Raw genomic sequence first — 13,288 nt, 5'->3', positions numbered from 1 at the left:
ATCCTTGTCCCCAATCAGGATTGTTAGCATCGTGCTATGTATCTCTGAGAGCAGAACGCCGTGTTGGATGTCGCAGTATTGCCGCCATGCTTTTGTTTTGTGTCCTACAGTTAAACCGGTGGTTCCGAAATGCAGCGTTCCCAAATCGGTACCTTTTGGGAAGTCGGCAGAGCTGAGTTGCGTGGAGGAAGAAGGCTTCCCAAAGTCACAGTACCAGTGGTTCAAGAACAAGGAGGAGATTCCTGACGATCCCAAGAGCAGCCACAAATTCTTCAACTCCTCATACACACTCAACTCGGAATCAGGAATTCTGGTTAGTATGTGTGTGCATGTGTTTGGACAAGGACACGCATGAGCGGGAAGGGTGGGGCAGGGGATGGTGGCCTGACGCCCAGGGGTGGGGGGGCAGATATTTTGGGGAGACAGTTGATGGTGCAAGAGGGCTAGCGCCACAAGGGGAATCTGCTGTCCTCGCTGGCACATTCCTCCATGGAGTTGCTTTTGGAGGGCGCTGCTCAGTCCGCACCCCCCTTCCCAAGGCTCCTCTGCCAGCCTCCGTGCCAGCCGGTCGGGATGTAAAATATCACACCGCACCGCAGCGTCTTGACTTCCAGAGCAAGCGCTAACCTCAGACAGCATATAAAGCCCTCGTTGTAAACTAATGAGGTTTGGATATTATTTCTTCCGCACCCACTCTATCACCATCTGATGGTTATTTTTAGACTGTGTTCCACCCGTGGGAAAGTAATGCAGATCAACAGATAAAATCAGTAGAATTAGCTCCAGCATGGAAAGAAGTATTTGATCCCCTGCTGGTGTTATAAGTCAACCTCCTTATAACATCCGCATCAAAAAGTCATTTTTTACAGCTTGTCCTGTTCATGGTCATACGTGATGTCAACTGACAGGCAACATACAAACAACCATTCACACTCTTCTTCACACGGATGGGTAAATTAGAGTCTCAGTGGACCGAACATGCATGTTTGTGGGCTGTGGGAGGAAAGTGAAGTACCCAAAGTAAATCCACGGAAACAACAGAGAGCAATGCTAACTCCACACATTTGAGGTTTGAGTCTGTGTGAGATTCAAACACAGCTGCCATTTCTATCACTCGACGTCAACGTTTGCATACTTAGAATAAACAAAAATGCTGCTTAAATTCTGTTGTGGGGCGGCACGGTGGTCGAGTGGTTAGCGCACAGACCTCACAGCTAGGAGACTAGGGTTCAATTCCACCCTCGGCCATCTCTGTGTGGAGTTTGCATGTTCTCCCCGTGCATGCGTGGGTTTTCTCCGGGTACTCCGGTTTCCTCCCACATTCCAAAAACATGCTAGGTTAATTGGTGACTTCAAATTGAATGAATGAGAGTGTGAATGGTTGTTTGTCTATATGTGCCCTGTGATTGGCTGGCCACCAGTCCAGGGTGTACCCCGTCTCTCGCCCGAAGATAGCTGGGGTAGGCTCCAGCACCCCCGCGACCGTTGTGAGGAAAAGCGGTAGAAAATGAATGAATGAATGAAATTCTGTTGTTGTGTTCACCTGAGGATGAAGTCAGTTTTGAGAGGCACTGATTGACTTTTATGGATTCTCCAACACAGAAGTTCATCTCGGTCAGAAAAGAAGACGCAGGCGAGTACTACTGCCGAGCAAGAAACGACGCAGGATATGCTGAGTGTGCGCCGCAGAAGATGGAAGTCTGTAAGTGCTGCACCAGTACTCATTTTGTACGCTTTTGTACTTAGACTTGGTCTTTTGGGTGCACTCAAAAAAATAACTAGCTTTCATCACTCGTGAACAAAGTACGTGAACCATTAGCATGTTAGCGGTACGAGCATGCTAGGTGTGAGGATGTTAGCCTGTTCTGTTTTTTCAAATAGACACTGTTTTCAGGTTAGGTGTTAAGATGCTATTAGCATGTTAGCATTGTTAGCATCTGTATTTTGAAGAGCATGCTAGGTGTTAGGATGTTAGCCTGTTATGTTTTTTCAAATAGACACTGTTTTCAGTTTAGGTGTTAAGATGCTATTAGCATGTTAGCATTGTTAGCATGTGAAATGTATAAACTTACATACATAGTGTTTTCATGTTAAATGTTAGCATGCTAGTATGGTAGCATTAGCATGTTAGCCTGCTAGGTGTTAGGATGTAAGCCTTTCTGTTTTTTTTCAAATAGACACTGTTTTCAGGTTAGGTGTTAAGATGCTATTAGCATGTTAGCATTGCTTGCATGTGTATTTCAAAATGTATAAACTTATATGCACAGTGTTTTTATGTTAAATGTGAACATTTTAAATGTTAGCATGCTAGTATGGTAACATTAGCATGTTAGCATTGTGGCCATGTCTTCTAGTGTAATCTTAAATTGACACTTAGAGCTATCATGCTAGGTGTTAACATGCTAACAGTCGCCAGGGACAAACTGCAGTTAAAAGCAGGTAGATCTTGCAACAAAGTACACAGTGTACACGGTATGCTTGTTGAAGTGTACTGATGGAAGTATTCCATTTGAGATACAGCCATAGTTTAGATAAGAGTGCATGTGTTTCATTGTTATTCTTATGAACAAAATATCAGTCGGATTCTGTGTTTCCCGCGTTCTTCCCAGATGATATCGATGTTGTGGGGATTATCCTTGGAGTGGTGGTAGTGGTGCTGGTGCTCTTATGTATATCAGCCGGAATCTGCTGTGCATACAGACGAGGCTACTTCGCAAGTCAAAAACAGGCGGGGAACAAGTAAGGCGCCCGCACATCTTCCCCCAAACAGATGAATGGATCTTGTTGGCAACGGCTCTTTGTGTGTGTTGCAGTTACAAAGTTCCAGCTAAAGGAGATGGAGTGGACTATGTCAGGACGGAGGATGAGGTTTGTGAATGCACTCAATTTGCAGGATGATAGAGCAAGCGGTCTAATGGGGAGCACGCAGACCTCACAGCTAGGAGACCCGGGTTCAATCCCACCCTCGGCCATCTCTGTGTGGAGTTTGCATGTTCTCCCCGTGCATGCGTGGGTTTTCTCCGGGTACTCCGGTTTCCTCCCACATTCCAAAAACATGCTAGGTTAATTGGTGACTCCAAATTGTCCATAGGTATGAATGTGAGTGTGAATGGTTGTTTGACTATATGTGCGCTGCAGACAGTTGGGATAGGCTCCAGCACCCCTCGCGACACTCGTGAGGAAAAAGCGGTAGAGAATGAATGATTTTTTCTTGAATTAATTTTTTAAATATTTTTTTTTACTTTTAATAAATATTTAATACTGAATAAAATTCATTCATTCATTTAGACCGCTTTTCCTCATAATTTTTATTATTTTATCACCACGGTTTGATGCTTAAAAGTTCTAAAATTTGTTATGCTAAATGCAATAAACGCTCACAAAGGTCACAACATAAGTAAATAAGTAAATTTTTATAAGCGGTAGAAAATGAATGAATGAATGATTATTTTAAAATATTTTTTTGTAATAATTTTTTTTAACTTTTAATAAATATTTAATATTGAATAAAATATTTTTATTATTTTATTACCACGGTTTGATGCTTAAAAGCTCTAAAATTTGTTATGCTAAATGCAATAAACGCTCAAAAAGGTCACAACGTAAGTAAATAACAAGCAAACTTTTTATAAGCGGTAGAAAATGAATGAATGATTTTTAAAAAATAAATGTTAACATTTTTTTTTTACTTTTAATAAATATTTAATATTGAATAAAATATTTTTTATTATTTTATTACCACGGTTTGATGCTTAAAAGCTCTAAAATGTGTTATGCTAAATGCAATAAACGCTCAAAAAGGTCACAACATAAGTAAATAACAAGCAAACTTTTAATTGTCCATAGGTATGAATGAGTGTGAATGGTTGTTTGTGACCTGTGATTGGCTGGTGACCAGTGCAGGGTGTAGCTGGTATAGGCTCCAGCATACACCCGTGATCCTAGTGAGGACAAAACATAAAAAATAAGCCACAAATGGCCCCCAGGCTGCACTTTTTTGGAAATTTTTGGACATTTTTCTGGAACAGAGAGACGACTAAAGTTTTTCAAGTTTTTTTTTTGCTCTTTGCAGGGAGACTTCCGACACAAATCGTCATTTGTGATCTGAAAAAAAAAAAAAGACGAGAGGACATCAGCGGCCAATGTGCCAAGTGTGAACGTGACGGGCGGGACAGGCGTCCACGCCTCACCCAACGGAGCCGCCACAGTTCAGGCTCCGAGCTCTCTCGGCATGACTGAAATCCAACTTTTCCAAATCCAACCGTTTGCCAAAGGTGACAAGGTTTGACAGGACAACTCTTTGCAAAAACTCTTTTCTCGGATCTGAGTTTGATTTTTCGCCAGCAATCTGAATCTCTTCCTCAACTGTGGACTTTAAAGTTATTTCCTGGTTGCACATTCGACTTACACCCAAATCAGCCAATCCTGACACATCTCGACACAACGATTCAAACTTTTTTTTTTTATCTACTGTTGAAATTTGTCACTCTATTTTTGATGGAATATATTTTAAATGCCTATAGATAAAGGTTTACTTTTTTAAATATTTGTAAAATACTAACTGTGTTTTTTTTTTAATTCTAATTATTATTTGCTTGTGGGTTTAAATATGTTACTTTAACCACTTTGTCAGCCTGTAAGCATTTATACCTTAAAAGAAGGACAAACGGAAGCAGACTCGTGTCGGCATATCAACGTGTGTGGTTCATGATCGGCGGTCATGTTTTAAAAACTCTCCGCTGGGATTGCCCAACCCCCCCCCCCCGGTTCCGTTGTCAGACGCCTCCGGTTTTCTTTGTTAGATAGTCTTAGCGAGAGGCTTTGAAGAGTGCCAGTCAAATGCTGTGAAACACTGTACATGATCAGTGTGCTGTGTTTTCTTGATTTTAAGTGTCCTTCTATGCTTGCTGTTCAACTTGTATATATTGAATTTTCTGTAAAGAGTGTCGTTGTCACCCCCGGGCGTTGAGTATGAGACAGGCCGTGTGAGTTAGCTGGGGGAAATAATCCGAAATTCACGCCAAACACGAAGGTAGCACAAAATGTATACCTAGTAGCGAAATAATGTGAAGTTGCGTTTGATGTGTGCGGAAAAGTGAATCGTATCATATCGTTAGCATTCTGGGGATTTGTGGCAAAACCAAAAAGTGACTGAGCATAAAAAAAAATAAAAATAACATCGACTCTACGTGGAAGCAACGAGGCAAGAAGGGAGAGTAGACGAAACTATAATGAAGAAAAGTATGACTTATAGTCTGGAAAATACGCTACAATCTGGCATCTTCCTGCTACATATCGATATCAACTGATATTACTAGGGATGTCTATTAATTATCGGTACCGATAATTATCGAATATCAGATATCAGTATTTTTACATCACTATCAAAATATAATATCGGTCGATATCGTATCAACTGATATTACCAGTGATTTCCAATAATTATAGGTACTGATAATTATCAGTATCAGATATCAGTATTTTGATATCACTATCAAAATATAATATCGGTTGATATCATATCAACTGATATTACCAGTGATGTCCAATAATTATAGGTACTGATAATTATCAGATATCAGTATCAGATATCAGTATTTTGATATCACTATCAAAATATAATATCGGTCGATATCATATCAACTGATATTACCAGTGATGTCCAATAATTATAGGTACTGATAATTATCGGATATCAGTATTAGATATCAGTATTTTGATATCACTATCAAAATGTAATATCTGTCGATATCAGTATCAACTGATATTACTAGGGATGTCTAATAATTATAGGTACTGATAATCATTGGATATCAGTATCAGATATCAGTATTTTTACATCACTACCAAAATATAATATCGGTCGATATCGTATAAACTGATATTACCAGTGATGTCCAATAATGATAATTATCGGATATCAATATCAGATATCAGTATTTTGATATCACTCTCAACATGTAATATCGGTCGATATCAGTATCAACTGATATTACTAGGGATGTCTAATAATTATAGGTACCGATAATCATTGGATATCAGTATCACATATCAGTATTTTGATATCAGTATCATAATGTAATATCGGTTGATATCAGTATCAACTGATATTACTTGGGATGTCTAATAATAATAGGTACCGATAATTACCATTTATCAGTATCAATATCAGTATCAGATATTAGTATTTTGATATCAGTATCATAATGTAATATCGGCCGATATCAGTATCAACTGATATTACCAGTGATGTCTAATAATAATAGGTACAGATAATTATCTGCCTGATATTAATATAAAAATGTGGTATCGGTCAATATCAGTATCTGATTTTTTTCCCGATGATGAAAACTGATATTAAAAAAATGCTGTCTCCAACACGTATTGATTCCACCACAGGAGATATGTCATGTTACATGATATCGGTATCGCCTGATATCAGTATCAAAAAACCTATGTCCACACTAACACAGATGTTCTAAAAATGCATATTTTTGTTCGTGTTTTAGCCTTTTGTTCAAGGGAAAAACTCTTTATAAAAAGTCAAGACGGGTAAAAACTAGGAATACCGGTAACTTTTTATATGTAGTATTTTTCTAATTTAGATTTAACTGTAGTTTTTGCACAAGTGGAGCTAGCGTTGACTCAAACAAAGTGAATTTGACTAGCCGTACCTGTAGATTTATCACTACTATTAACATAGAAAACAGTTTTACTAGCCGACAAAAGCCGGTATCTTCAACGATGGTAAAAAAAAAAGCTCGTCATCCAGCGCATATCAATGATTGACTCTGGCAAACTTTTTTGCACTTTTTAAACGCCGCGGCGATAGGAACAAGCCCCCGGACGTCTTAAGTGACGCTGGTGTTACTGGTGGCTGATGTATTTTTTTTTTTCCTCGTCACGGAATGTTTGGCACATTTGTCAGAAGGTCTTCCTTTGATTACAGGATCAACGCCATGTTTGTTTACAAGTGAGCTCAAGTCTGTGGCACGTCACAGGAAAAAAAAAATCAGCGCTTGATTTGCTCACGCTAACTCACCTACAGCACAGTATGGGTAATCTCACCTCATTGGATCTTTCTTCATCGGTTAACCATAATTATGTAACTTAATTTTTTATTAGTTTTGTCATAATATTACACTTTAAATGACATTTTCTTTAACATTTCAACTTCATACTGCTAAAATAGAACTTAGCTAATTAATTTTTGTTAAGAATACGACTTTTTTTCTTGATGTTTTGAAAATCGTTGCTGTTGTTTTGTAAATAATTTCAAATTTGTTCTCGTAACACTTGTTCAGCAACCTAAGTTTCCAAAAAAAAATCAAAAATCACATTTTTGTTTGTTTATCATCATTAGAGATGTCCGATAATCATCGGTACCGGAATCAGCATACAATTGCAATATCGGTTGATATCGATATCAGATTTTTTCAAGACCGATATTACTAAAATGTATACAACACATATGTGTGTTCATTCCACCACACGAGATATGTCACGTTACACATATCGATCTTGGTATCGGCTGATATCGGTATCGGAAATTGAGTCTGTTTTCAGCAAAAAAAAAGCCAATATGCAACATCCCTAGTCATAATATTATAACTTTAAAAAACTTCCTTTTTCTTTGATATTTGTCATTATGCTACTAAAACAATATTTTGACTTTATTCTTATAAAATTACTGCTATTTATAGAGTGTGCTGCGGCCCAATAATAAGTAAATAATAAATAAGTCAACTCTGACTGTGGATGAGGGCGGCACGGCGGTCGAGTGGTTAGCGCACAGACCTCACAGCTAGGAAACCAGGGTTCAATTCCACCCTCGGGCATCTCTGTATGGAGTTTGCATGTTCTCCCCGTGCATGCGTGGGTTTTCTCCGGGTACTCCGGTTTCCTCCCACATTCCCAAAACATGCTAGGTTAATTGGCGACTCCAAATTGTCCATAGGTATGAATGTGAGTGTGAATGGTTGTTTGTCTATATGTGCCCTGTGATTGGCTGGCTGGCGACCAGTCCAGGGTGTACCCCGCCTCTCGCCCGAAGACAGCTGGGATAGGCTCCAGCACCCCCCGTGACCCTCGTGAGGATAAGCGTTAGAAAATGAATGACTGAATAAATATTGCCAAAAAATAAATGTACAAAAAACAGACATAATATATATAATATATATAATATTTTTTAAAATTACTTAAAATATTAATTTAGATGTATTTTGATTTCTATTAGTTTACATATTTTTATTACATTTTTTTGAAAATGTAAAATAATTTTATTACTTATTACAGTTACAATCCACTGCATGGTGTATTAGTGGTTAGCTTGATGTATGCTGGCTGGTGGCCAGTCCAGTGTGTACCCCGCCTCTCGTCCGAAGACAGCTGGGATAGGCTCCAGCACCCCCGCAACCCTTGTGAGGAAAAGCGGTAGAAAATGAATGAATGAATGACTTTGGATGAGTTATTTCAACACTATATCAACAAACCGGCATTATAATGCACGACCGAGTCCACTGTGATTCCTTTTTCAGGCTTCTGATTGGACAAAATGCATATTTTTCTTAAAAGAACCAGAATGCGGAAATTGCATTTTTTCAATTATCCATGTTTGTGTGGACATGGCTCAATCATCAAGTGTTCCTCGTTGCTCCACCTGGTTTAGTAATACACAAACCTCTCACCTTTTAGGTTCATTTCTGCACGTTTTAAATAGAAGCACAATAAAGAACCGAGAGACCTAGCAGCCTCTTATCAACATAGCCTATAATTACTTGAGGTACGATTTCACAGCACAGCACACACAATGGGCGACCACGCTATTTAGCAGAAACCTAATAAATATTCACTGAGTAGATTTAGTCTAAATAAACTAAATGTTAACGAAAGCGGGTACAATAAAGTTTAATGTTACATGAATTGCTCTCAGGGGTCTGAAGGGGTCAGCAATGTCACCGATTGTCTTGTCAGTTGTTTCATTTCCTTTCAAGATGATGTCTGTGAAAGTTGTCAGTCGTGAAGTACAATCCGGCGTCAGTCATGACCGTTTGCCAAGTGGCGACCGGCGTACCTCGTCGCGCCGCCCCGTATCGTACCCGACATACTGGGATGTGGTGTAGAAAATATGCTTATGAGGAGGTGATATAAAAGGTTCCATTTGTAAGGCTGGTAAAAAGGTAACATTAAACCGGGACATTCATAGCATGCGGGGCTAAATGTGACACCCGTGTCTGAGCACTGAGTGGGGTGTTCTTAAACAGCTGAGCGCTGCACTCGTTGCCCTTCCTTCTTGTCATCTTTTCAAGCACCAAAACAAGAAGAAATCCTGCTAATTCCATCCCATCATCCAATGTTACCTTTTCACTGCTTTGTTTAAAACCAGGGGTGTTCAAAGTGTGGCCATTTCCCATTTTTATTGATCCTTGGCATAACTCAGTCCGCTACAAACCCTCACTCTAGATTGACGTTGATGTTCTCCTCTCATTTCGGATCAACATTTGCAATTATTACTAGGGATGTCCGATCATTATGGGCCTGATATCCATATCAAAATGTAATATCAGTCGATATCTGTATCAACTGGGGATGTTTAATAATTATCGTCTAATTGTCGAAGTCTAATAATTATCGGATATCAATATCAGTATCAGATATAAGTTTTTTGATATCACTATCAAAATGTTATATTGGTCGATATCGGAATCAACTGATATTACCAGTGATGTCTAATAATTATCGGTACCGATAATTGTCGGATATCAATATCAGAATCAGATATCAGTATTTTTATATCACTATCAAAATGTAATATCGGTCGATATCTGTATCAACTGATATTACTAGGAATGTTTAATAATTATAGGTACCGATAATTATGAGATATGAGTATCAGATATCAGTATTTTGATATCACTATCAAAATGTAATATAGGTCAATATCAGTATAAACTGATATTACTAGGGATGTCTATTAAATATTGGCACTGATTATAATCTGATACCAGTATCAGATATCAGTATTTTGATATCACGATCAAAATGTAATATCCGTCGATATCGATATCAACTGATATTACTAGGGATGTCTATTAATTATAGGTACCGATAATCATTGGATATCAATATCAGTATCACATATCAGTATTTTGATATCAGTATCATAATGTAATATCGGTTGATATCAGTATCAACTGATATTACGAGGGATGTCTAATAATAATAGGTACCGATAATTACCGTTCATCAGTATCAATATCAGTATCAGATATTAGTATTTTGATATCATAATGTAATATCGGTCGATATCGGTAGTGGTGTCTAATAATTATAGGTACCAATAATTATTGCATATCAATGTCAGACATCAGTATCACAATGTAATATCGGTCAATATCAGTATCAACTGATATTACCAGTGATGTCTAATAATAATAGGTACAGATAATTATCTGCCTGATATTAATATAAAAATGTGGTATCGGTCAATATGAGTATCTGATTTTTTTCCCGATCATGAAAACCGATATAAAAAAAATGCTGTCTCCAACATGTATTAATTCCACCACAGGAGATATGTCATGTTACACATATCGGTATCGCCTGATATCAGTATAAAAAAAAACTTGTATAGCCAGTATCGGACATCCCTAATGATTAAATCCATTCAGCTCCAGAACCCTCCCCTTCTCTCTTCAGTTGCCATTGTTCACTAGCAACAGAAGCTAACAAGAAGCTAACAATGTTGTTCCTCTAGTCAAGTGTCTGAGGCAGTGTGGCGGTCCCAGGAAAGTATACGCCATTCCTTTATGGACGAAGTGGGGAAGAGCCTACTTTGGATTGCTTTTAGCGTCTTTAAATGTACAAAATGTATCAAAATGTATCAAAACAGCCCAGCGTCCTCAAATTTTGTCTGCGGTTGAAACTTTGAACGCCCCTGCTTTAAATATTAAAACGGCAGCAAGAAGAGCTAAAATGAGTTTTACCACAAAGTCATTTCAGTTGACTGATGGATAGCGACTGAGGTATAGGAGTCACGCATACGCCCCCACCCCCCCATCTTCATTTATACAAATTTCATTCCTCCCAAGTGCCTTCTGCCTTTAAAATAGATGGCCGCCCACATCTGTGCGTGATGCGTTGGTATTTTGCATTCATTTCCAAGCGTGGCGTTTGAGAGGAATGATGTCACTGCAAATTTCATGTGCAAATTTGTACTTTATTTTTTTTTTCCATAGATTAGACTAGACATACTGAAGTAGACATGGAAAACATATCAGTGCCTAAATATAGTATTTGGGGGGTGGTGTGGGTGGGGGGGTATTTTTGGTAAAGACACATCACACTATGAAGTAAATCACGTATGAGCGCGACAATGGTAAAGCATTCTATCAACATATTTAAGGGCAATCTCAACCAAGCTGTCTTTCTACTGTATGTGTCTTTTATCATTCACTCTGTCTTGGGGTTTTGGTTTTTTTTTTGGGGGGGGGGGTCTGAACTCATACTGTGTAACGTCTTTGGAGGGCTCGCTGGGGATCATTAGTGCATTCTAGAACCACTTTATTTGTGATTAATAAAACTCACTTCTAATATTACTGGAGATGTGGGTTTGTTTTTGTTTTTTTTGGACGCAAGTTGTCCCTAGAGCAATGCTTTTCAAATCAATTTTATGTTTTATAAGGTTGGCAGGTTGTCTTAAATGACTTATTTTATGTGATTATGTCTACTATGTTCGGTAATATGAGTGTAATGGTGAATATAGGGGTGCTATTTCATGTTCAGAGGTTTCTAATAATGCTTATGTGTGATTATTTAGAAGTTGGAAACAGGTTATGTATGCTGTAACTACTACATTCATTCATTCATTGATTCATTTCCTTATCCTCACAAGGGTCGCAAGGGGGTGCTGGGGCCTACCCCAGCTGTCTTCTACACCCTGGACTGGTGGCCAGCCAATCACAGGGCACATATAGACAAACAACCATTCACACTCACATTCATACCTATGGACAATTTGGAGTCGCCAATTAACCAGTGGCTAATAGTCTAAAAATAAAGAATTCATTTCAAGAAATGCTGCAAATGTTTGACAGACAGTATGAATGACATGCACAAACTGTCACAAACGTGTCACAAACTGAACGATGATAATGCAATATTTCCTTTACTATATCATGATATGGTATCATAAATTTTGGACTATTAATATTAATATATTTTGTGGCCGTATTCAACCACAAAACAGTAATTAATTCATTCATTTTCTTCCACTTATCCTCACGGGGGGGAGTGCTGGAGTGGAGGTGAGCGTCTCCTGGGTGGCATGACACAAAATAATTAGGATTCCTTATTTATAAATACATTTATGGAAAAAAAATTATAAAAACATTTTATAAATGTAATATTTTTGTAGTTAGAGCACAGAAAACTAGTTCCAGTTTCTGATCTTCCAAATATCACACATAAACATTATTAGAGCCTTCTGGACATGAAATAACACCCCTACAGTTACCTTTACACTCGTATTACCCAACACAACATGTCATTTTATTTTTAATAATACGTTTTTTTGACTGATTAATTTATTGCTTCTATTAAAAAGATGAAGTCAGCTTTTTTTGAGATATTACTGGACAGCATTTGGATGTCGTTACTTTCCAGCATGTAATATTTCATAAAGACGTTATTTCCGGGAAGGCAGTCTGTTTGTACAAAGCGCGGTGTCACACACTATCTGTATTCTTCCAGCACAACACAGCACGGCTGTATTTTCAGAAAAATCCCGCCAGCGAGGCCGTGACCTTTCCCTTAATCCACTGTTTTCAGCCGCTCACCGCCTGAATGCCACACAGCACAACGGTGCTCTTTCCTCTTCTGACCCTCAGAGAACAAACAAGCTTTTCCTTTTGCTAAATGCTCAGATGGCAGCCTTTAATTCTAACGTTCGACCAATCGCCATGTCTGCTCCCTCAAAGATCACATGTACCTGTACTTCCTGTTTCCTGCCCACAGCCACTATAATGCCAATCCGTAGGAGTGTAATAATATAGAATGAAATAATAATGTATTAATAATACTATGAATGACTTAGTAAATGTGCTGTCGGTAGAAATAAAAAGGAGCATCAACACAGCGACAGCATGGCGCTGGCAGATCAGATCAGCTGAGAGGTCAAGCCATGAGAGGACGCGGAGGTGAGGGAAAACAATTTGGTAGAGGACAAGGACCCCTTCATGGAGGTGGCTACGTGGGGCTCGTCAAAGAGGGGGGGGGGGAGGGCACAGGC

General features: G+C 38.6%; 1 protein-coding gene across 1 annotated transcript in view; it reads left to right on the top strand.

The window, feature by feature from the left end:
• The window catches only part of LOC131138601 (junctional adhesion molecule 3B-like), a 66,015-nt gene extending 52,829 nt beyond the window's left edge, over nucleotides 1–13,186 (top strand). The window contains exons 6-10 of the mRNA XM_058087659.1: nucleotides 111–313; nucleotides 1,603–1,702; nucleotides 2,610–2,739; nucleotides 2,814–2,868; nucleotides 4,073–13,186. Coding sequence (XP_057943642.1) covers nucleotides 111–313; nucleotides 1,603–1,702; nucleotides 2,610–2,739; nucleotides 2,814–2,868; nucleotides 4,073–4,108 — 524 coding nt within the window. The 3' untranslated portion in view covers nucleotides 4,109–13,186. The remainder of the gene's footprint in view (nucleotides 1–110; nucleotides 314–1,602; nucleotides 1,703–2,609; nucleotides 2,740–2,813; nucleotides 2,869–4,072) is intronic.
• The last annotated feature ends 102 nt before the right edge of the window (nucleotides 13,187–13,288 follow it).

This window comes from Doryrhamphus excisus, chromosome 11, assembly GCF_030265055.1.
Source record: "Doryrhamphus excisus isolate RoL2022-K1 chromosome 11, RoL_Dexc_1.0, whole genome shotgun sequence".
In the NCBI taxonomy this organism is placed as follows: Eukaryota; Metazoa; Chordata; class Actinopteri; order Syngnathiformes; family Syngnathidae; genus Doryrhamphus; species Doryrhamphus excisus.
This window is presented reverse-complemented; position numbering and strand designations above follow the sequence as displayed.